Here is a 26,045-nt window from a genome sequence, read left to right on the forward strand (position 1 = left end):
CATCTCCTACAGAGACCACATCACTAACACGGAAGTGAAGAACAGAATCCAGCAAAGTATTGGACCCTACGAAGACCTTCTGTCCATAGTGAAAAAACGCAAACTTAGGTGGTATGGACACATCTCCCGATCATCTGGTCTTGCCAAAACGTTCCTGCAAGGCACCGTACAAGGAGGCAGAAGGAGAGGACGGCAGAAGAAGAGATGGGAAGACAACATCCGGGGGTGGACAGGCTTGACGCTCGGTGACACCCTGAGGAAATCAGAAAACCGTGAAGAGTGGAGAGGGGTGGTGGCCAGGTCAGCAGCGGTGCCCCAACGGTCTGAACCCAGACTACGGGAGAGGTGAAGGTGAGGTGAAAGGTGAAGGTATACTAGATAAATGACTGGTTCTGCACACACCCACATATCCATACATTACCGATGCTGGTTGGAATAGCAATGAGAGGCAGAGAGATACTTCAGGAGAGAAAGGGAGGGAGGGAGAAAGAACAGCACTGACAGGCAGCATAATGGACAAGCAGTCTGATAATTGTCATTTGTAAATTTGCTGTGCCTGCCGTATGTGATTGTGTGTATATGTGTGTGTGTGTAGTTGTGTGCACATTTGTGTGTGTCTGTGTGTGCTAGAATCATTCTCTCTTTCTCTCTCCCCCCTCTCTCTCCTGTTCTCTTTCTCTTACACACACGCACGCACGCACACACGCATGCATGCACGCACACATGCACGCACGCACGCATGCACACACACAATGTATGTATATTCACAGTAACTTTATGTGCTGACCCATGCAGAATTTTGCTGAAATAATGAATCACAGCTTGGAGGCAGTGACTGGCACAGCTTTATGAGTTGTGTTGGTGATATGATGTAACTGGAGACAAGAGGCCTTGGTAGTCTACACAGTATGAAATAACAGCTGACAGTGTGGCAAGGAGACAGATGGTTGTCCTATAGGCCTGAGGGAAACTTGTTTTCTGGGGATTATTGAAAGAGGGAGGAAAAAATATGTGGAGTGCAGAAGCGGATTACAGGATCGATAACAGATGAAATGATTGGCAGATGTTGCCATTGGTGACACATCTTTTTGTGTGTGTGTGTTGTTTTTTGTTTGTTTTTTTGTGTCAGGTTCAGTCTTTGTGGTGGGTTTGTGCACCAACTTTAATGCCTGCAGACATGTGGTTGTGTGAATGTGATTGTGTTTACCTGTGTGTGTGTATACCTGCATGCACTCACTCATGTGAAAGACAGCCACCCAGTCACACACATTTGCCTGAGTAAGCACATGTGCATGCATGCCTGTGCAAACAGACACATATCACGTGCATGTGTGTGCACACGCAGGCATTCCTGCATGTATGCATGCATGCCTAATACTCACACACACACACACACACACACACACACACACACACATGCACTCACATGCACACATGTACACACACACACATGTATGCACACATGTACATAGACATACTTGCATTACAAAACTAAAATAAAGCTCTTAAGGTATTTTTACAGGTTGGTAAATAAATAAAACAAGCAAATAAATTAAGTAATTAAAACAAAATTCTATTTTCTTTAGGCACATAATTAAGTAAACTAGCAAATAAATGCATTAACTAAAACAAAAATCATAAGATTTTTCAAGGTATATAAATAAACAAGGAAATAGATATATTGAATACCAAGAACTAAAACACAAAACTCAGTAAAATCAATAAACAGCCAACCAGATAAATACATTCTAAGTCAAGTGCTCAATATGATTGGTTACTATTTCACACACAAGCTATAGCAGATGCCTTTTCCACAGCGTGCCCACTGCCAGTTTAATACAGTAAATCAGTTAATTCTTTTGTACCGTCCCCTTTTATAAAAAAAAAAAACACAAAAAAACCCCACTCGGTTCATAGCAACACGGCTACATAAAAAAAACCACTTCTTTAAAATAAAATAAAAATTCTAATAAAAAAAAAAGTATTTATTTTACTTTGGATAACAACAGACTTCTTTTTCTTTTTTTCTTTAAAAAAAAAAAAATTATTTATGTATTTATTTTACTTTTGACGAGGACAGGCTGAGCTACTCTCCAAACTGAGTAAGCGACGTTCCCAGTATTCGGACGAGGACGACGGGCTTCCCCACAGCCCCACCCCACCCGTCACCACGGCCGACATCATCATGGGAGGACCCCTCAAGGTATGATGAATGAATGATATGGATACCCATATAGCACCTATCCTCGGTCAGAGACCCAAGCTGTAACCGATTTACAAACACGGGGCCATTTGCACAACAGGCTGCCTACCTGGGTAGAGCCGACTGACGGCTGCCATTGGGCGCTTATCATTCATTTCCTGTTTCATTCAATCAGATTTCAAGCATGCACACATACACACTCATATGGACATGTAACATTTTACGTGTTTGTCCATTTTGTTTATTTACTCTGCCATGTAGGCAGCCATACTCCGTTTTGGGGGGTGTGCATGCTGGGTATGTTCTTGTTCCCATAACCCACCAAACGCTGACATGGATTGCAGGATCTTTCTTTCCCTCTCCTTCATCTCTTTCTTTCCTTTCTCCTTCTTTCATCAGCCAACATCATCATGGAAGGACCCCTCATGGTACCCTCTGTCTTTCCCTCTCTTTTCTCCCTTTTTCATCACTTCCATTCAGAAGACAGCAGAACATCTGGAAATCATCAGTCTTAAGACCAACACCAAACTGAATATCTACAAATCCAATGTCCACTCAGTCCTCCTGGAAAGCCAGCTTAGCGGCTTTGCAGGACGGTGTCTCCATCGAATCCTGAGACATCGCTGGGAACGTGTCACCAACAAAGAAGTGAGCAGCCGCACAGGCATCAGCAACATCGTGGATGAGGTGAAACAGGGATGCTTGAGGTGGCTGGGCCAGACATTGTTATGCTGCCCTCAAATGAGCACCACCAGGGGGGAAAAGCAGATCGCTGGGCACATGGAGAAGAACTGTTGGGGTTGAGATGAAAACAGCAGGCAAGACCTGAAACAAAATTGGCTAGCTTGCACAAGACCAAATGACGGGAGAACTGTTGGCACCTCTTTACACACACACACATGCACGCACGCTTATTGCTTCATCACACACATAGACAGTAACACCTGGCAGCTGCTGGCACCACCATGATGAAGGGTGCTAGAGTTGTGTTACGACAATCGGCAGTTAAAATGAAAAATACTATTTAAACTCTGCTCACGCACTGTCCAGTTCTTCTTCTTCTTCCTCGCTCGCCTCCCGTTAGATGAGCAGCCCGGTGTCCTCAGTGAAGGCTCCCGTCCGTCGCAGCTCCTCCAGGGTGCCGTACAGTTTGGCTTCCACTGCTGTCGGTGTTGGCCAGTACTTCCTCCTGGATGCTGCATGCATCCTACAGTCTTGAAGGATGTGGTCGGTTGTCATTGGTCCCTCACCACAAGGGCACTCTGCACTCTGTCCAGTGCCAAATTTTGTGTGCATGTGGTGGAGCAGGCGGTTGTGTCCAGTCCTCAGGCGGAAGATCTTGACCTGTTCCCATCGTTCCAGCAAATGGTATCTGTCTTCTGGTTATATTTGGGGTGCTGGAGGCGCCACTTTATTCCTTGCTGTGCCTTGATGATTGTCTTGATTTCATCGTATGACACCAGTTTGTTGGCCTGCTCCTTCTGTGTACCGTCTTTTGCCAGAATGTCCGCTTTTTTTTTTGCCTCTGATGCCACAGTTTGCTTGTACCCATTGTATCACCACTTTCTCCACTCTGGCACTCAGGGCAACAAGGGCTGAAGTGAGATGGTTCTGTTCTTTGCAGCAGGAGTTCTTGAGGGCTTGGAGCACGGAGAGAGCATCTCAAAACACCACCACCTGCCCTGTTGTTCTTGTGGAGTTCTGCGAGACTGATGTGGCTGCCTCACAGAGGGCTTCTCGCTCAGCTCGGAAGTGGGTGGAGTATTTTCCTGTTGGGATTGCAATTTCATCATCTCCGTCTTTGTATCAAAGGAAGATTCCAGCTCCACCATCCCTCGTTGCTTCTGTGGCGGAGCCATCTGTGAAGACATGGGTCCAGTCTTCCTGGGGGTACTGGTTGCAGATGTACTCCATGGCCAGGGCCTTCCTTTGGGTGTCTGACTGTGTTCCTCTCTTCTCCACTCCAGGAATGCTGGTGACGACCGTTGGGAACGCCTACCTCTTCCAGATGGGTAGGTGACATTTGCCGGGATAGGCTTTGCTTCGTGTTCCATCAAGACTGGGGTTTGTCTTTCAAGTTGTCTTGACTGGTGGATGAAGCTGCCTCTTTTCAGCCGGCTCTTGGTGGGTCTGCTCATTCTGTTGTTCATTGGATGGTTTTCAAGGCGTTTGAATTTTGCTGCCTGGATGAGGATCTTTGTGTCCCTTCTGTCCTCCAGTGACTGTAGCCCAGTGGTCTCCTCCATCTTCAGGATTGGGGTGGATCTCATGGCGCCAGTTATGACACGCTGAGCTTGGTTCTGTATCTTGTTGAGATGGTCAAGGTTAGTGAATTTATTCCTGCAGATATTGTTCTCCAAAAAATTGACAGAAAAATCTAAGGAAATCGACAGACAGTGTGTGTGCAGAGTTTTTATTGTATTTATTTATATGGACATGGGAGTTAATCCCCAGAAGAAGAAAGGGGAGGGGAGGAAGGACATTTATATGGAACTGCAAAACACCATTTATGTGTTTCTCCTGGCTGCAGACGTCAAAGTCTCATGCTTATCAGGCAATGTGAGTTTCTTTGCAGTGGAGCCGTACGTTGCTTTCATGTGTGTGACCTTGTTTCATATTAACTGGGCCTAGATGTAACAGCTTGGCATTAAAGACAGGAGGCGACTGTCGGTAATATGAGACGTTCATTGATTGTTTAATTGAGGTTAACCTCAACCAGGCTGTTAAAGTCAGCAATATTTTTTCTTCAACAGGGTAAGAAAAAGCATTGATCTTGGCTGGTTTGAATTATGGAATTCATATCTTTTTGTTGTTGATGTTGTTGTTGTTACTCTCTAGTTTGTGTTATGGAGGAAGGTGGCAGAATGGTTAAGACGCTCAGCTGCCAATACAGAGAGTCCGTGAGGGTGTGGGTTCGAATCCCGCTCTCGCCCTTTCTCCTAAGTTTGACTGGAAAATCAAACTGAGCGTCTAGTCTTTCAGATGAGACGATAAACCGAGGTCCCGTGTGCAGCACGCACTTGGCGCACTGAAAAAGAACCCATGGCAACGAGAGTGTTGTCCTCTGGCGAAATTACATAAAATGAAATCCACTTTCATAGGTACACAAATATGTAAGCATGCACTCAAGGCCTGACTAAGCGCGTTGGGTTATGCTGCTGGTCAGGCATCTGCTCAACAGATGTGGTGTAGCGTGTATGGATTTGTCCGAACGCAGTGACGCCTCCTTGAGAAAGTGAAACTGAAACTTGTGTTAGTCTGTTTGACTTGCTGTCATGTGCAACGAACTTGTCAAGCCATGGAAATGAGGTGTTATCATAAGATACAAAACATCAGATTCACTGATCATATCACCAATGAACACATGCACCAGACCATCAGGCAGTACAATGCACCATGGACATTTGTTTTGAGAGTCATATTGTCTTTCTTGATCATACTGCTAGCATTTTTTTTTTAAACCTCTGCCTTGTATATAGTATATTTGTGTCTTGCTTAATTAACTGTTAGGGCTTCGTCAGGAGAGTGTCTTGTCTATGTGTGTGTATATAGCTTTGTCAAGTATATATATACACGTGTGTGTGTGTATGTGTGTATATATAGCTTTGTCAAGTACATATATATATACATGTTAGTGTATGTATGTGTGTGTGTATATATATATACAGACAAGACGGTCTCCTGACGATGCTGAAAGGGTGAAAATTTGAGAGTAGAAAAGAGGAGTACAGTCATTTTCTTTGGGTTTGTATTTAGCATTTTATGTTTGAGAATCTACTCCTGTGGAATTATTTTCATGGAGTGGTGCCAGCAAGTCCAGGATTTATCTGGTGTTCTCTCTCTCTCTCTCTCTCTCTCTCTCTTTGGCAATAAAAAAAAGTGTCAATGTCTCTCTCTCTCTCTCTCTCTCTCTCTCTCTCTCTCTCTCTCTCTGTCCATGTCAATGTCTCTCTCTCTCTCTGCCCCCCCTCTCTCTCTCTCTCTCTCTCAATCTCTGGCAATAAAAAAGTGTCAGTGTCAATGTCTCTCTCTCTCTCTCTGTGTGTGTGTCTCTCTCTCCATATATGCATATATAAGATGTGTGTGTGTGTGTATGTATGAGTGTATATATTATGACATGATATATATTTGTGTGTGTGTGTGCGTGTGTGTCAAGCAGCCCCTGCCAGCAGCGGGCAAGTCCACCAGTCGGGAGAGCGACAACAGTCTGATCAGCAACGACGCCTCCGACAATGAAGAGGTCATTAGCACACTTTGTTTTCCATTGTTTTTTAACCCCACAATGTTAACATCTTAATTTTTTTTCCATTGCTTTTCTTATCCCCCACCCCTACCCCACTCCAGAATTGAGACATTGTGTTTACCATATTTTGATGAAGAGGAAAAATGATCATGATGATGAAGATGCTGCTATCGGGGGTGGGGTGGGGGGTACATTTAGGTTTTGGGCTACTTGACAATACCATACTCTCACAATATATCATGGCATCAAACCGGGCTGAGAAAGACAGACACCTGCAGTGTTGATCAGAAAATTTGAGCAGCACACTCAAAGATGCATCTGAGACATCAAAAACCCTTGACTGTGTGGTCCCTGTCATCCTATTTGAGCCCATAGAATACTCAACTCTGGATCATAGGCAACTGGCTGAAAAAACCCACTCTGATGGGGTTCAAACCGGAATTCTCCCTGTGGTCAGTCTGCAGTGACAACCACTTCACCCACCACAGCATCTGGTATTTCATAGGATTGTTGTTGTTTTTACAGTGTACATAAACATAACGATATATGATACAGATACATTGTTGTTGTTTTTACAGTGTACATAAACATCACGTTATATGATACAGATACATTGTTGTTGTTTTTACAGTGTACATAAACATAACGATATATGATACAGATACATTGTTGTTGTTTTTACAGTGTACATAAACATCACGTTATATGATACAGATACAGTACATCAGTGTCTGCATTCTTTCCTGTGTTCTCTTTTGCCTCCACCCATAGTGTAGGTGTTGTGGCATGTGTGGGGGTGTTATGTGTGTGTTTGTGCACACATATACATGTGAGCATGTGTGCGTGTGCATTCTCCGAGGGGAGAAAATTAGTTTATTATTGTATTTTGCTGCTTTGCTGTTACTGTGTTGACTGTTTATCGAAATAGCATAAAGTTTTATTTATGTATTTTACATCCAAAACACTGCTTTTATTTGTTAAAGATCAGATGTGTAAATTCTCATTCATATGTTCTGGTCCTCCAATGCTGTCTTAAACTTTGTGTCTGAAACTTTATTCATTAAAATCAAAAGTGTAAAGTCTCATTCATGTATCATGTGTGATGAAAATAATGTTGTATGAGTTGCAAGATGGAAAGTGTGTTGTTTGTTGTGTATGATCTCAGGATGATGTTGTCTTGATTTGTAAAATGGAAGCTGTGTTGTTTGTTGTTTAATGTGTGTGATCACAGGATGATGTTGTTTGGAGTTGTAAGAAATAAAGTATGTTATTTGTTGGTTATATTATCATGATGAGGTTGTCTGCAGTTGTAAAATGGAAGGCGTGTTGTTTGGGAGTTGTAATATGGAAGGCGTGTTGCTTGGGAGTTGTAATATGGAAGGCGTGTTGTTTGGGAGTTGTAAGGGAAGGTGTGTTGTTTGGGAGTTGTAAGGGAAGGTGTGTTGTTTGGGAGTTGTAAGGGAAGGTGTGTTGTTTGGGAGTTGTAAGGGAAGGTGTGTTGTTTGGGAGTTGTAAGGTGGAAGGTGTGTTGTCTGGGAGTTGTAAGGTGGAAGGTGTGTTGTTTGGGAGTTGTAAGGGAAGGTGTGTTGTTTGGGAGTTGTAAGGTGGAAGGTGTGTTGTCTGGGAGTTGTAAGGTGGAAGGTGTGTCATGTGTTGCCCTGTGGCTGTGCTGTGAGCAACAGCGATAATGGTTATCACTGTTTCTTGTGCGTGTTCGCAGGACGACCCGTTCAAGAGTCAGTGGAAGAGCTCTGTGCCGTCCAAAGTGTCCAAGACGCCAGGAGAGTCAGGAGGTAGGTTGGATCTTTTGACCTCTCTTCCTACGTTCATGAGCTGCAGCTCACACATTCACATGTGTAGTGTCTCTCCCAGCATCCAGTGAAATGGAGAGGGAAATTAGAAGGGATTTTTTGGGGGGAAGGATTAGTATTTTTATGATAAAATGTAGATCAGATGCTTTTTTTTTTTCTTTTTTTTTTTTACCTATATAGTTTTACCAGGATTACAGTGTGTAGTTTTATAACTGTTCACACTTTGCTAGTTGTTTCGTTTTTGTTTTGGTTTTGGGGGGGTTTTTTGGAGGGAGGGAGGGGGGGGCAGGTGTAGGGGTTAATTTTTTTTAACATGGCAATAGACATTTAGGTTTGAAAAAAATCCATGTGGCATGTTTTATTAAGTACAGACGTGTTACTCATGCCTTCTAATAAATTTTGTGCGTGTGTGTGTGTGTGTATGCAATGTGTCCTTTTGTGTGTGTGTGTGTTTTGTGTGTGGGAGTGTGTGTGTGTGCATGTTGTATTTGTGTGTGTGTGCATGTTGTGTGTATATGTATGTACATGTTGTATGTGGATGTGTGTGCATGTTGTGTGTGTGTGCATGTTGTATGTGTGTATGTGTGTGTGAATGCTGTGTGTGTGCATGTTGTGTGTGTGTGTGTGTGTGTGTGTGTGCAGGTGGTGCAGAAGCGGCCATAGACTTTGAGAAGGTGGGCCAGACAGAGCTGCTGAGGAGTGACATTGCCAAGGACAGGATCAGCATCAAACCTCGCAAAACCAGGCAGTCACGCAAAAAGCGAGAGGTGAGGGAGACAGGGTGGAGTGGAGGGCACTGTCAGCTTGTTTCCTGTTTTGACATGAAAGTTACATGGCTGTGTTTGTGTTTTATTTCATCTTTTGTTAACTGTTTTTGGATTGATTTTATTTTCATTTTGTTCACTGTTTTTGTACATCTGTGTGTGTGTGTTTGTGTGTGTGTGTAATACGCACACAGTGCACACAAATGCACATTTTCTTAGCCTTTCATTTTATATTAGTTTGAAGCGTTTACATATTTGTTGTTTTTCTTTTAATTGTTTTGTTTCATTTCATGTTAGTGACTTGTACAAACTTGGGGTAGGCTTTTAAGGCCTGACCAGTGTGTTGAGTTTGTGTGTGGGTCAGGCATTAGCTTCTTTTTCTTTCTTTCTTTTTTTTTATTTTTAAGTAGGTGGTGTTTAGGGGTATATTGATCAGTCCACACACTCTTTGAAACTGAAGCATGTCATCATTTTGTAAACATTAGGATTAAAGTGTTGAAGTGAATGTTAAGAATATAAGAAAATTTGCTTCCTTGTGAACCGACACTTGGAAATAAAGGCACATTTTATTCTATTCTTCTCTGTTCTATTCTGTTCTATTCTACTCTGTTGCAGAGCCAGTCTCCACACTCACTGCCGCGTCTGAACGAGGAGTCACCGCCCAAGTCTCGGGCTGAAACTGTCAGGTCCAGCTCCCTGTCAGGTAAAAGAACAGGACATTGCCTGTGGTGTTCGTTAAAGGTCCCATGGCGGTTACAGCCATCAAGGCAGTGAAATCATATCCACTGTGTCTAGGGCTCAATATGGGAAGTTGGGGTCCCACCCTCTCCTGTCGTTTTAACTTTCCCCAACCGAAGTCAGGCACCCATTTACACCTAGAGTGGAGTGAGGAAGACTGGACTAAAGTGCCTTTCCCAGGGACACAACACCACGCCGAAACAGGGCCTCGAACCCTGCTCCTACAAAACTGCACCACACAAGAAAGCTCACTGATGGGCGGCCCTGACGGGTGATGATGATACAGATACTTATACAGTGCCTGTTCTCGGTCAGAGACCAAGCTCTAAGTGCTTTACAGACATGGAGTCATTTGCACAACTGGCTGCCTACCTGGGTAGAGCTGACTAACAGCTGCCTTTGGGCACACACATACACACTCGCAGAGACAAGTAACATTTTATATGTATGACCATTTTGAGTATTTACCCTGCCATGTAGGCAGCCATACTTTTGGAGGTGTGCATGCTGGGTATATTCTTGTTTCCATAACCCACCGAATGCTGACATGGATTGCATATTTTATCTTCTGCGTGCATATACACACAAAGGGGGTTCAGGCAGTAGCAGGTCTGCACATATGTTGAACTGGGAGATTGGAAAAATCTCCACCCTTTACCCACCTGAAGCCATTGTCAAGATTCAAACCTGGGACCCTCAGATTGAAAGTCCAACGCTTTATCCACTCGGCTGTTACGCTTGTCACAGGTCATTGCCTCAGGCAGCCATGTTCATGCAGATCGCATTGATGCTGGTGGTGGTGGCGGTGCAGTGTTGTTATCTCTCTCACTGGAGTGGGCTGTAGAGTGGAGCTGTGGCCCGGTGGTATTGCACCTGACTAGGAGGCGAGTGTCCACAGGTTAAAGGCCAGTATACGGACTGGAATTTTTTATCTCAGACATGAGATATCATAGACATACACAGTATTATTTCCATATTAGATGAATATTGGCATTTTGGCTTTTTTCTTTCAGATAGTTTTTCTTATTCTTTTTCAATTTTACTTTGTTTTGGTATTAAGACACACTTCAGTAAAGTGCCCACAGGACCCTAGCCACAAACCATTCTGAATTACCCCCACAAAAAAACCCGTCAGTCACTCCCAACAATATTCACAGGGGAAAAGCTTTAACAAATAGTTTGTTTTGGGGTTTCAGAATCACAGGTGGATGACAGACCTCCGGGGTCGCCAGGTGAGAAGGGAGCAGGCCCAGCGACACACATTCACCTGTCCAAGTCCCCATCCCTGTCCAGCCCCACGCCCCGCCGTCCCGCCTCTTCTCCCATGTCCACCAGCATGTTTGCATCCCTCTCTGTCGGCCAGGACGAGAAAAAGGAGGTAACCAAAGAGTTTGACAAACGAGCCAGTCTCAAAGTGGAGCCAAAATCTCCACCACCTCCGAAAGAGGATGTGAAGGACACCAGCGTCAAATCCGACCCAAGGTCTTTCACTGTAAAAGAGGAGGAGAAGCGTTGGAGTTTCACAAAATCTGAGCCGAAATCACCCACTGTCAAGGAATTTGGTGCTGCCAGAGCACTGGCTAACGCAGAAAAACCAGAGGGGGAGAGCGAATCTCAACCAAAATCTATGTCCGCTTCAAGAACGATGGAGTCATTGAAGAAAGAAAGTGACGTGGAGTTCTTAGCAGCTGCTGTCCGAGAGCATGGTGGCTCAGCGATGTCCAGGTCGATGTTTCAGGTCAGTTCATCTAGGAGCAGCAGTGTGCCAGAGCCGACGCCAGGCAGCCCCAAACACAAAGTGGAGTTCTCATCCTCCAGCACAAGGTCATCAGACAGCTCCTCTCACACACCTGTTCTTCATACAGACCCAAAGCCAGCAGCCCATGGCATCAGCTCTTCTGTCAAGACCCCCAGCACTGCAGACCGCACCCCTTCCCTCATCACTTCCAGACCCACAGCAGCAGCAGCGACGGTGGTGGCAACCAGCCCTGGGGACGGTAAGAAGGATGGCTTGAGACAGACGGACAGCCAGGCCTCCCCCGCCTTCTCCCCGAAAGATGACTACAAGCTGCGCAGGCAGAGCCGCAGCAAGACGCTGCCGGAGCAGCCGGTCAGCAAGGAGGAGCCCTTTGCCGCCAGAGTCCAGCGCACTGCCTCTCACAGGGTGGAGCCCTCCACCTCCCAGAATGCCTCACCTGAAGCCTCCCCCCGCCACCGAGAAAAGGTGGTTGAAGCTTCCAAAACGAAGGAGCCGGAATGGTTTGCCCTGGCAAGGAGAAAGACAGGGAGACAGGAGAGTGAAGAGAAAGAGGAGTCTCCATCCCCTGTCCGGGAGACAGCCCCTGCCAAGGAAATAGCCCCCACTTCTGTGTCACATGGGTCTGTCAGCCCAGCGCCTTCAGCCAAAGACCAGCCTGTGTCCAAGCTGGTGGAGACGTCCAGCAACATCAGCGTGTCTTCAGCCAGCTCCAAGTTCGACAAGCCCAGTGAGGTGTCCTGGATCAGAGGAGGGAGTGTGAAGACCTCCCCCACAAAAACTCCTGTTTTTGCCCACCGTGGGAGCAGCGTCAAAGTCCACTCTGTCAAAACTGAGCTGGGCAGCGCTGCCAGCTCTTCTGCCACCCAGTCCTCATCTTTGAAAACCGGCGTCTCAGTTTCCTCAGCATCAGCGGTGCCAGGTGCTAAACAGGATGAAGTCAAAGAGGAAAGCAAAGCGCCAGAGTCTTCTCCCGTGAAGGATGCACCAAAGTGGAAAACGCAAAGCATCAAAACGCCATCAGCCTTTTCATCAGGCAGTTCATCGGTTGTGTCTTCATCTCGTTTTTCCGGTTCAAAAGCTCCCTCTCAGACTGGACCCACGCCCCTGGCTTCCAGCAGTGCAAAGACAGAAGCCAGGCCTCTGTCCTCCCCTGCCAAGACTGCCCCTGGTAACAAAACGCCAGCGGAGGAAAAAGACAAGCCAAGCGTTCCGGCATGGCGAGCAAACCTGAGCCAAAAGAAGCCTGCATCACCTGACCTGAAGATCGAGCTGATAGAAAGTTCCAAGCCCTCCGTCACTGCCGCTGCTGCTGTGGCCAGCAAGAAGGAGGAGAGTGCCAAGAAGGAGGAAAGCATGCCCAAGAAAGAGGAACCTTCCACCAAGGTAAGATTTGGTTGGTTGGTTTGTTGTTGTTAAATGGAGAAAAAAAATTTGTAAAAAGACCACCACCTCCTCTGCCCCTCCCCCTCAACCTCCCACTAAAAAAAGGGGGTGGGTATAGAACGGTGTTGGCTGATGTTGCTTTTGAAGAGAATCTGCTTGGAGTTTTGTCATTGTTTTTAATCCATACGCAGTGCATTTCAGATCACGGGGTATGCCAAAGTCATTGTGATACAGACTTGTATCCAACACTGACTCAGAATTGTCAAACCTAAAGCAGGCCAAGTGAAGATAAAAGAGGTTTGTTCACTGAGACAGGGCAACCCTGATTATGCACAAGTATATTACTTGGCTGATAGTATAAGAAATGGTAATCACACGTGAGCTGGTGACTGGAACACTCACTGTGGCCAGTGCATGGGTTCACCAGCATACTGAATGACCAGTGTTTTGAATCAGTTGACCCAGACTTTGACCCTGTTTTTCAAAGCGCTTATGATTCATAGTTCAGATGGATCCAAAAACTGATCTTACACAAACAACATGCTCCTGGAGAATAAGGTAACCTGATCAGAAATTGAGATTTTTTTTACTTTTCAAGAATCGCTTTGCAACCAAACTATGATTGCATGGTAGTGTTTTCATCACCATCACCAGCACTTCTGATAAGAGACTCTTTTACTGTCAGTGTTGAAGACCTCAGACTATGTGTAGAGGATAGCTTACATGCTGTACGTTTTTAGTCAAATTTGCATTGCTACACACATACAAAGACAGGCATACCTTATAGTCATAATCATGTGGTTTCTCTGCCAAGAAATGATGAAGGGAAGCAACTCTTCATGGTAGCAGACGATCATAGCATGAGACTGAAGCTCTGATTTTTCACTCTTTTTATGCATTTGTTTTAGAAATTTTTAGAACATCCCAGGGACCTGAACATGCAATTTGACTTTTACTTTTTTTAAAGCATCAGGGAAGCATATTTATGTGTTACCACATTCTCAGAGCTCCCCGAGTTATTCATAACACACACACGCGCACACACACACACACACACTCTCTCTCTCTCTCTCTCTCTCTCTCTCACACACACACACACACACACACACACACACAGAGAGAGAGCAAGCATAATTCTGAAATCTGGGTGTTGAAACAGTTCCCATGTTTCTCAAGAAGTAAGGATTTGAGTTTTGACAGATGTGCAAAACAGATGTGACTTTTGTTATCATTATACTTTTTGCTAGATAATGTATTTATAAATGTCAAACCAACAAACATCTTCCATATTTGTAAATATTCTAAAGGTTGTAAAGCACAAGACCCAAAACTGGAGAGTACATTTCAAAGCTGAATTGTGAAAACATTGATTTTTCAAAATAGATGGAGATATTATTGAATAAATTTCTCAGTGATAGGAACAATAACCCAGCTTAGTAATTAACAATACACCCTCAACAGTATGCTCTCCAAGTAAACCTGATATGTATTATGTATTGTCTTTATCATCTCTTTGTAAAATCTCTGGCTTTTCCTTTTTCTTTCTGTTATCTCAACCTTTATTATTGTCTTCCATGCTACCCCTGGAAATGGAGTATGACTGCCTTCATGGCGGGGTAAAAACAGTCATATACGTAAAAGCCCACTCATGTACAAACGAGTGAATGTGAGAGTTGCAGCCCATGGATGAAGAAGAAGAAGAAGAAGTCTTCCATGTTGGTTCATTTACCTCATTATTCCTAGAAACCCTTAAATATTTTTTGTCTTTTCTGGACTTGATAACTGGGTATTCTTACTTTGTTGTATTCTGTTGTTGTTTTTTTTCACCAAGGACATGTGATTTGCCCCCTGGCATTTTTTTTATTTGTATGTGTTATTATGGACAATTTTTACTTTTATGTATAATTTTGTTTCTGTTAATGTTTCTTTTCTCCTGTTTTTTTTTGTTTTGTTTTTTTCAATCCTCTGGCAGGAACAGAATGGTCAGTGCCAGTGGCAGGTCCTCAGTTTATGTGCATGAATGTGATTGTACTGCGTGTATTATGTACATGTAAGTAATAATAATAATAGTAATAATAATATGATACAGACATCCTTCTGTCTCGGAAGACTGTGAGATTTTGCTCTGGATGATGTTTCTGATGCAGCTTTGGTGGTGGCTTAACAGGAGTCTGTTGAGAAATGGTGGTCTCTCAAAAGATAATTCTAAACATGATGAAGAAGATTATTTTTAAAATAACGATAAGTATAATAATGATTATTATAGTGATAACAATAATTGTGATGATAATTACAATGATAATAAAACAAATAGTAGGAGAACACCCCCACCCCACCCCAGAGCAAGGTGTGACATGACTGATCAGACACACCTGTGTTGCCCCCAGAGCAAGGTGTGAACTGACTGATTTGACACACCTGTGTTACCCCCCAGAGCAAGGTGTGAACTGACTGATATGACACACCTGTGTTACCCCCCAGATCAAGGTGTAAACTGACTGATAAGACACACCTGTTTTACCCCCAGAGCAAGGTGTGAACTGACTGATCAGACTTACCTGTGTTGTGTCCACACAGGTGACGGGTGCCGCCGCCAAAGACGTGCAGCAGTCAGACGTGCAGTGCCGAGGTTCCACCGCCCCCAGCAGAACGTCCAAGGTGATGAACCTGATGAAGAACTTTGAAAATGTCCAGGGCGTCAGCTAGAGGGGGGGGGGTCGCTGACTCTCATTGCCCAGCACCATCGCTCCTCCTGCCACTGACGGTGCCAGACACCTGTGTACCTGTGGAGGGATGGGACAGACATCTGTGTACCTGTGGAGGATGGAACAGATACATGTGTACCTGTGGGGGAATAGGGCAGATGCCTGTGTACCTGTGGGGAATAGGACAGATGCCTGTGTACCTCTGGGTGAAAAGGATAATCTATGTACCTGTGGGGGGGGGGGATTGGACAGACATCTATGTACCTGTGGGGGGATAGGACAGACAACTGTGTACCTGTGGGGGAAAAGGACAGACATCTATGTACCTGTGGGGGGATAGGACAGACGCCTGTGTAGTTGTGGTGGGACAGACACCTGTGTAGCTGTGGGGGGACAGATACCTGTGCACCTGGGGGTCTAGGGGGGGACAAACACCTGTGGGACAGACACCAGTGTACCTGTGGGGGGATAGGACAGACACCTGTGGGGGCTGTGGGGGGGGGGGGAGACATATGTGTGGGGGGAAGGGCGGGGGGTATTCACAGGGACCTCACAGGACACAGGTGAATCAACAGAGAATGTCAGGAGTATGACGGATGGCATCCATTGCGTCATCTGCACACGCCATGTCTAACAAAGAGGATTACTTGTGTGCATGGGAACATTTGTACAGCATGCGGAACGTATGGATTATGTGTGTACATATATATATATATCTACAATGGGGAACACGATGTGTATGAATGATAAAAATTTTAAAGATCGGTCATTTTCTGTAAAGAAAAATACAAGTTGGAGAAAGCGCAGTGAGATATCTACACAAATGCTTTGGATTTGGAAAGTGCACATGGAGCCATCAGTCAAGACTGAAGTGTGAAAAAGTGCCATGGGAAATAATTGGAGTTAATGTTGCATTTGGAAGGAACACTGATTGGTAATAATGAATGTTCAAAGCATGGTTATTGCAGCTTGAAAAGTTAGTGCTGATAGAAACAGAGAAACAGTTAATTAAAAAAAAAAATGGTTACAAGAGTTTGAGCTGCATATGAATGAGCAGCAAATAATAGGGTTTTAAAAGGTAGGGAGAGGTGTTTTAGGGGTAACATCGGTTACACAGTATTGCACCAGACTGAGACGGACATTTTTTTTTTTCAGAGGTTTCCTCTGCTCTGCCCCAAGATCACATCGCAAACTGGTGTGTTCATTGTGCGCATGTGTGGTAATTTACATCAGGCACACACTAACATTAGCAAGTTTAAAGCACATGCACACACACACGTGTGCACGCATGCACACACACATGCATGCACGCACACATAAAAACACACACACACACACACTCCATACATACACACACACACGCACACACACACATGCACACAAAATTCATCCTGAGCAGTCTAAAGCAACTGGATGTGCATGATGTGTACTATTGCACATATGCCTTTTCTGTTTTGGTGAATTATAAGAATGATAACAAATATAACAGAAATGATTTAACCTGTCTTTATTCCATGGATTACCAGTACATGTCTGCAAGAGTGGGTTGTTGTTTTTTAAATCACATGGTTGCCACCAGTTACACTCAGCAATGATACTGTCATTGCTAGAAAAAAAAATTTTAAAGTGAACAAAAGTAATTAAAAAAAAAATAACTGTGAAGATTCCACTACAATATTTCTATACAAAAGTGGGACCAAGCATGCTTTCTGTGTGTTTTGCTGTCTTCATTTATTCATGTCCTTGTGAGTGTAAATGTAATGTTCATTTATCATTAGTTTTCACCGTAAATCGCAGCACTCCTACAGAGGTTTGTCATGGCTTTTGTGCATTGCAGGTTGTGAAAAGGGAACCAGAAATATCAGTTGTACCACAATGTTTTATAATGGTGATGGTAATAATAATGGTAAAAACTTACTCTCACACCTCCCAGACTATGAGCTTGTTGCATTTCTGTAAAAAGTTGTTTTTGTATTTGTTTACCTGCATTCAAGTAAAACACACACACACACACACACACACACACACACAGCAGAAGTTTAAGAAATGTTTCTGTTGCACATTATTATCCTTTTGATGTTGGCTGGTGAATATTGTTCCTTTTCTTTGATCCTCGCATTATAGTTGAGTGATTTGAAAAATGAAAATAAAAACTTGCAAGAATAAGAAGATAAAGATGCAAATCTCACAAGATTACGCATGCTACAGAACCAGTATGAGGGTATATCAGAAGAAATGTTTCTGTTGAATATTACCCTTTTGATGTGGGCAGGTGAGTGTTGTTCTTTCTCTTTGATCCTAACATTCAAGTTGAGTGACTAAGAGAGAAAATAAAACGATAATAAAAACTTTTTTGAAAATATGAATTTGGGTGATTAAGAGAGAGAAAAAAAAAGAAAGATAATAAAAACTTTTTTTTAGATATGAAGATAAAGATTCAAACCTCACAAGATGACACATGCTATGGTGCCAGTGTGACGGTATATCAGACCCTCACTACAGCCAGTACCCAATCTCTGCCTCATGTTAGGGGTGGACGAGGGGAGGGAGGTGGGGGTGGTTCTGTTATTTTTTCATTTTTCTGTTTCTGGTTTGTTTGGATTTTTTTTCTCTTGTTTTTCAATTGTTGCTTTTCTGTTGTTTTCCAGTGTTCAGCATGTGTTGCCTTTTTCCAGCTTTCTGTTGTTGGTTTACATTTTTTCTGGTTTTTGTCCTTGTTCTCCTTTTCTTTTATCTCTCTCTATCTCTCTCTCTCTCTATCTATCTATCTATATATATATATATATATATATAGTGTGTGTGTGTGTGCTTGATATTTTATTTTTTATTTGTTCATCTGTTTATTTATATACCCGAGTAAATTTCATGGTCAGCAACAGATGTTACCTTTGTTACCTTTGCTCTGTGGTGTTGGTGATGGATGCAGTAACAGCTTAACATAGAAAAGAAGTCCAGGGGGTTGGAGGAAGACTCAAGATACGTTTCCGTTGGGTTGCAGTATCAGAAAACAGATCAGAGTGCGTAAACTGCTTCTGGACATTAGATTGGACCAGTGACCTAGTTGTAACGTGCCTGACCAGCAAACCAGTGTGCACAGTTTTTAGTTCATTGTACGGATTAGGATTTTAAACTCCCTTCATTCATTAGGCTTTAGTGTTTGTCTGAGTGCCTGTGTTTTACATGAGACGATAAACCAAGACCCCATGCGCAGCATGCACTTAGCACATGTAAGATAATCCACGGCAACAAAAGGATTGTCCCTTGCAAAATCCTGTAGAAAAAAAAATCACTTTGATTTCAGAACAAATACACTCTGTTGACCAAAAGAAGAAAGAAAAAATAGGGAAAGCACTGACTGCATTGTGGTGATGCTCTCTCCCCATGGAGGGCAGCCTGAATTTCATACAGAGAAATAAGTTGTGACAAAAAGTAATACAGCAGAATTTAGTGCAATACAATACAATGTAACTCAACACAATGCAACACAGCACAACATAATACAATAAGATACAAATATAAGTAAGTAAATCAGTTGCACCTCATTTATGAGACAATGGTGCCTGACCTGAGGACAGGCACCTGGTGATGACCAGTAAAGGTGTTGGAATGAATGCAAGTCTGCAGGTGATGAAAGTTTTTGCTTTGTGTGTGTTTCAGATTATGTGTGTGGGTGTGTGCATGTATGTACTTAAGGCAGTATGAAGCTGTTTAATTTTAAAACATACTGACACTACGTAATATTGCACAGAGTTGGTGCACGTGACCTTGATTTTTGACATGCTTTCTCTTCCCTCACTCCCTGCCTCTGCTCCAACCCATCAAGTCACCGTACATAACTGTTGGAACAAATATACACCAGCTGTGTCATATTTGTAGGTACTTGAATTCTGTGGGGTTTTTTGTTGTTGTTTTTTTTAATTATCCAGCCATGAGTTACTTCACGGGCAGTGTCTGTGTACACGTGGCATGCGGTTTGTATTGTGGTATTCTGTGCAGCTGGAAATGTATACGTGCTGCTGTGATCGGAGGAGTGTTCAGTAATCAGTGTGTGAAGAAGAAAAGTTCATGAATGTTTTTGCTTGAAATGCACAGGTCGTTGATAATGATAAATAGACATTTATCATAAGTTTGAAGTGCGCTGTAATGCGCTCTTTTCATGTACTGCGATAAAAGAACACTCAATGGTGTGAAGTCAGTGTGTATTGTTATGGTTGTAGTCAATAAAACCGTTGACGTATTCATTCTTATTTCATGTGTACACTGTACTGTGTCGTAATGTGGTGGTTATACATATACATATGTATGTGGAAGAAAACAGTTATTTGTTTTTTTCTTTATAATGTGCTTTGCCTGTTGCTCAGCATCAGTTATTATATGGTGCTTTGGGAGACTCAGGACAATCTTTCATCAACAACAGCAGATATTTTTTTTTTTTTTTTTTTTTTTTTTTTTTTTTTTTAAATAAAGATAACGAGGGTGAAAGTCACAGGCCGTCTTCCTGAACTGATACCAAAAAGATACACCTTTGTTTCAGTGATGCAGGGCTTTGACATAAAACACTAAGGAAGGAGGGGACTTGAGAGGGGAGGGGGGGGAGCATAACTGACAGTGTCATGATAACTGTGTGCATGAACCAGATTTAGAGGTGAGAGATGTGTAGGAACCAGACATTTCATGTATGCATGGGACACAACTCCAAAGAGTCTCCTTCCACAAGGTACTGGAGGCTAGCAAATGTCTGTCTCGTGGAGTTTGTTAATGACAGGGATAATGTGGTCTTTTTCGTTTCTTTTAATTTCATTTGTTTTTTTTTAAAACAGTGTGTCTGCCAGTCAACCATGACTGCAGCACCTATGGGTGAATTGAAAGTCATGCACAGTACATTTCATTGACTGGCTTAACTGTGATTGGCCAGTTTTGTCCAATCCAGTCACAGTATTTTCTTGTGCTGATTCTATTGTTTTCCATCATTTTAATCGAGAAATTAGAATGTTCAGCTTAGTTAATCTCCAAGCATGAATATTTCAGTGTGATCAATATATAGGATTTCACAACAAATTTGACTAAGCCTGGATGTGTGAAACTACCACTTCAATGGACATTTGTCGGACTTGCAACTTGATAGAATAGTCAGTGTCAGCGGCAATGTCTTGTGTCTGTGGTGCGATGACACCACTGGCTACATGAGCAGAACACAAGTTTTGTCAGATCCTGAGGTTGCAAACAATTTTTCATCAGTGACCTAGACCGCAGTATGCATTTTAAAAATTTCAGACCCTCTCACATCCCTGTAGTGAAGATTTGTTGCAATTCCACCACAAGGTCCTTGCTAGTCGCTTCAGGTAATGGAATGGTGTTGGGATCATTTTATGTACAGTATGATATGAAGCATTCCTTGAAAATGGACCACTCTAATCATTTTGTTTGAGTCAGAGTACTTTTTGTTGTAATAGATCTGTCTAGTTCCAACTAAGTTTTGCTTTTTGTTAATACTCTCTTCTCTTTTTTGTGACATGGGACCTTGAATCAGAACATTGGTGTTTTGACTTGTGTCTGGATGGATGATATAAAGTTTGAGAGCTGTGTGATCAGTGGTTTCACCACTGTGATGGGAATTCATTTACACAGCTTGCTCTTTTGTGAAGAACTTTGATTCTCAATCTGGGATGCAAGATTGCACTGGCGTTCAGTGTTGCAATCTTAGGAGCTAGTTGGCCTTTTGGGACCATCCCAAAGCTGACTGTCCTAAAGCCCTCATGGCCAAGAGAGTGAGGATGTATCTTGGGCAAGCCACTCTCCACAATAATCAAATTCTAGCCCATGTATAGTTGGGACAGCAGTTGCCTCCTCTGCTGTTCTGATGGTTTTATAAAGACACGACTATCACCTGAAGTGAGAGTGTTAACACATCTCATATGCTTATAGGGTGTACTGCATCATGCAGTGTGTGTGTGAGAAGTTGGTGAGAGAGGGGGAGAGAGAGAGAGAGAAAGAACAGAATCTTGTTTCGCTGAATCCTTCATACTATATTCTGTTTTACCTTCAGGTAGTATTTGCTATATTCTCTTCTTCAGCATTCCGTATAAAAGTCATCACATTTTAGTCAAAGATGTTTTGGAGGTATTTGCTGAACAACATTCGACACACAATGTACTTGTTGGAATCACCATTACTTAAACACTCCTGTATTTTTTTAATGCATTATTGTACAGGTCTTCATCACTAAGTGCTTTTTATGAGATGATGTAGATGACATTCCTGTTTATAGCAGTTCATGTCACATACCAGTTTTATTGATTTGAAAGTCTGGACTTCCTTGGAGTACTTTAATTATACTGGCATTGAAACTTCATTCAACTTGCACACACTTGTGCATGCACACACACACAAACAACAACTACAATCAACAGTTTATTGCATCTGGAATAGTTTTCCTTGCAGTGGGGGCGAGGGAGGAGAGATTATTCAGTTCTGTTTTCCACTGATTCTCAAATCAGATGGAATCCCTTTTCATTTGTTTTGTTAATTCATTTAACACTTTTCCACAAAATTCAGATGAAGGGGGGAATGGGGAGGGAGCAAGCTAGGAGGGTAAGAGAAGGGGTGATGGGTTTCAGCTGGTTAGCTGCCTTAGAATTTCTTTTCTGAGTTTTGGTTGAAGTGAAGTAGGCAGAAAAAGGAAAAATTACATTTCAAAAATTAACTCTGTGTGTGTGTGTGTGTGATTTTTGTTTGCATTAGAATGTTATTGTGTTCATACCAGTATCTTCACTAAAGGTGAAAGCAGTTTACTGATGTGTAGGTTGGTTTCCATAGCTGTTGTTTTAAGATCATGTTCATTTTGAGAATTGGTTATTTTATTGGATTGTTATCTCTCCAGTCCCCTTTCTAACCCTACTTTTTTCTTGTGTAACATAAGAACATGAAATCATATGGCTTATTCATTTGGTTTTGTTGTTGTTTTCGTTTGTTTTGGGGTGGTTGTTTTTTGTTGCTTTTTTTATCATCAGGTTTTGTGGATAGACTTCACTGTCCAATTATTGTGTTAAATGGTCAAACTGAATTGCAGTTTCAGTTTCTTACTTTGTGTGCACACCATGCATCAACTTGACACATTCTTCTGTATATTTACAGCAATAGAGTGTTCTTGGTTTTTTTCAGTTTTTGTTGACTTCATGCAACAGTACAGTAGGCTTAGATTTTTTTTCTTTTGTTGATATCAAAACCAAAGGTACATAATCTGTTTTCACAGTTGTGCATCTGCTTAGAATTAGGAACTGGACCTCAGTCTTTGAGTCAAGAGTCAGATGCTCTTGATAATCAGTGTTTTCACACTTGAATTTTTTTTTAAACGAAAAAAAAAAAAGACTGCCAAAATATGATCAGCTGTAAATGTCCAAAAGTCTTATCTGCTTGTTTTTTTGGATAGAAGTTCTATCCAACAATGATTTTGTATATCTATGTTGTCTACATTCAACGTCTTAAAAGTCAAGTTGATACCTTGTGGACTGTAACTTGTGTAAGTCTAATCATGCTTCCTTCGTCATCTTGTGTGTACAAAATATCTTGCCAAGAATGTGTACTGTGGATGTGTGAGTGAGTGTGTGTGTGTGAGACAAATGTTGCATTAATAAAGCTTTCAAATTGAAACCCCACAACAAAAAGTGTTGTTTGTACTCTGTTGGCACATTCGATGGAGACAACTTGCGTGTTTGGCAAGGAGGAGGTATGTGATAAGGAAGAAAATCTAGTCATCTGCTGTATGATTTGTTCCCCAATTTGTGCAGAAGAAAAACGTTATTCAGATTTAGGGGGACTCTTAGCAAAACAGAAATAAACAAAAGAAAGAAAATCAGCAGCAGCTCATCATACCATCGAAGCAGATGCCAGTGGAAACATCAGCAAAGCAGCCTGATGGAGTTGGTAAAGACTTGCCCGAGCAAGAGAAGAGCAAGAACAGAAGGAAGAGCGATGTGGGAGAGCAAACAGTTGCAGGTTACTGTACATCAGACCTACCATCAGCCACCAACCTACCAGAAACAGTCCCTGTCAAGGAATAAGAGACTCACAAAACCAACACGGTCAGGACATCCCAATATAACCAGTTCTCATCGAACGAGGTTATAGAAACAAGACTAAGCTGTAAATTGTTCCCATTGCAATAGAAAAACAGTTGATAATACAACACTCACTTTGCTGATGGCCCAGCCGTAAACTTATGTCAATCACAGATATAAGCTGAGTGTTGGGCATACACACAGACCACTTCATTAGAGCACCACTGCCCATTGTCGTCAGTTGAATAAAAACACACACACAGACCACTTCATCAGAGCATCACTGCCCATTTGGTCAGCTGAATAAAAACACACACAGACCACTTCAGCACGGCATCACTGCCCATTGTGGTCAACTCAATGAAGACACACCATCAATGACCGCTTTCACAGAATATCACTGCACACTGTGGTTAAATGAATGTTGGGTATACTGCCCACATGTATCAAGTAGTATTCAGTCACAAGGTTAGCAGAAGCACCAGCCGCCGTGGCGAAGTGGTTAGTGTCGCGAACTGACGGCTGGGAGGACGCGGGTTCGAATCCCAGCGGAGGTGGGTTTTTCGGCCCGTGGCCGGCTCCTACCCAGAGTTGAGTGGGCTTAAATGGGGAGACTGGGACCACACAGTTGAGTATCATCCACTTCAAGGATGCGTCTTTGGGTGTGTTGCTCTAATTACCTGACCAACACTGCAAGTGTCTGTATCTCTCGGGCCTGATTAACGCCGGGATATTATGACAGGAAGCGTAGAGTACAGCCTTGTCACGCAGTCCCAAACCAAAATGGACTTCCATAGCAACATCGTCATCGTCATCCTCCTCCTTCATCATCATCAATATAAACAAAACAGTCTCAAAGTCTGTGGCCTTTCATGCCCTGCTCTCATGGTGACCTCAGTTTCGATACCCCTCCACTTCTGTGCTTGGGGCGAGTCTTGTCAATGTCTTCAGTGTCGGCAGATTCATGGGGGGCTGTTGTTTGACGGACGTGGTGGCGGTCTCCACTCTGAGAGGGATGCTCACTCAGTCTGGCTCCACTACTAAGCTATTATTGTCGTTAGTAGGGGGCTTAGTAGGCGGTGTCCTAAGTACGTTGAATCAGAACAGGCACCACTGAACACCACCGAAGTGACTCAGCAGCAGTGCAGGGTCTCCTCTGGTGTGTGGCCTCCTGGCGACGTAATATCGATGGTTCCCTGCGGACTGCCGACGATGGAACTTTGACAGACGAACCTGGGTGTGGTCGTGTATGGGGGAATCTAAATGAGCGGCGTGGGAGTAATGCCACTGAAATGGTGCAGATGATGGGGCAAAAAAAAAAAAAAAAAAAAAAAAAGGTTAGCAGAAGCAGAGGAGATCCTCAGACCAGACCATTTATGGTCTGCTGAGAACACAGAAAACGACCTCTTCAACAGAGCATCTCTAGCACTGACCATTCTGGTCAACTGGGGAAAGACAGACACTAAGACAACTTTGGTAGGGCATCACTGCCCATTGTGGTCAGCTGATTAAAGACACACACGATGACCACTTCAAAAAGGAATCACTACCAATTGTGGTCAACTGACGAGTCATAAACACAAACCACATCAACAGAGCATCACTGCACATTGTGATCAGCTAAATAAAGACACACACAATGTCAACTTCAGCAGCATATCACTGCCAGTTGTGGTCAGCTGAAAAATATATACAATGACCATCCCAGCAGAGCATCTCTGCTATAGTGGTCAGCTCATTTAAAACTTACACTGACCACTGAAGGACAGCATCAATGCCCATCATGGCCAACTTATTATAGACATACACAATCACCTTTCCAACGACCATCACTTCCCAGTGTTTATTAAAGAAGTTAGAACAGGTCAAGACCTACTTCAAAGCATTAGAAAACCCTCAAACCCCACTGCATGACGCAGTCAAAGAACCAAAATGCAGCCATCTAGGACGAGGAAGATCATGGATGGGGCAAGCAGAAGACACAATCCAGCTAGTATGCCGACTACAAGACCTGAAAGAAACAAAAGAATGGGAGAAAAACCCCGAAAACCTCAACCATCTATTCAACACAGCCATTTCACCCACTCTAGGAAGACATTGTCGGGAATGGCCAGAGGGCAAAACTGATGCGGAAGTGAAGCTACTCATAGAAGAAAAGAGTAAAGAAGAGGACATCATCATCATATACACAGATGGCTCAGTCACCAAAGACCAATCCGGTTGGTGATTCACTGCGAAACAAAATGGAAAAACAGTTAGGGAAGAGAATGCTGCCTACAAAGTCACAACCTCCAACCTAACGATGGAAGTTGAAGCTGTGACACATGCCCTCCAGTGGCTATCGTCCATCCATACGCCCGGAAACCAACATGCCATGATTCT

The 26,045-nt window shown here is 43.1% G+C and overlaps 1 protein-coding gene across 4 annotated transcripts in view; it reads left to right on the forward strand.

The window, feature by feature from the left end:
* The window catches only part of LOC143298994 (uncharacterized), a 96,470-nt gene extending 80,612 nt beyond the window's left edge, over positions 1 to 15,858 (forward strand). For 3 of the 4 annotated variants that reach the window (XM_076612053.1, XM_076612055.1, XM_076612056.1), the window contains 7 exons: positions 2,081 to 2,203; positions 6,360 to 6,443; positions 8,167 to 8,239; positions 8,900 to 9,024; positions 9,637 to 9,724; positions 10,956 to 12,901; positions 15,479 to 15,858. In XM_076612053.1, coding sequence (XP_076468168.1) covers positions 2,081 to 2,203; positions 6,360 to 6,443; positions 8,167 to 8,239; positions 8,900 to 9,024; positions 9,637 to 9,724; positions 10,956 to 12,901; positions 15,479 to 15,607 — 2,568 coding nt within the window. In that variant the 3' untranslated portion in view covers positions 15,608 to 15,858. The remainder of the gene's footprint in view (positions 1 to 2,080; positions 2,204 to 6,359; positions 6,444 to 8,166; positions 8,240 to 8,899; positions 9,025 to 9,636; positions 9,725 to 10,955; positions 12,902 to 15,478) is intronic. The other variant, XM_076612054.1, reaches the window with a different exon arrangement.
* The last annotated feature ends 10,187 nt before the right edge of the window (positions 15,859 to 26,045 follow it).

This window comes from Babylonia areolata, chromosome 24, assembly GCF_041734735.1.
Source record: "Babylonia areolata isolate BAREFJ2019XMU chromosome 24, ASM4173473v1, whole genome shotgun sequence".
NCBI classification, from domain to species: Eukaryota; Metazoa; Mollusca; class Gastropoda; order Neogastropoda; family Buccinidae; genus Babylonia; species Babylonia areolata.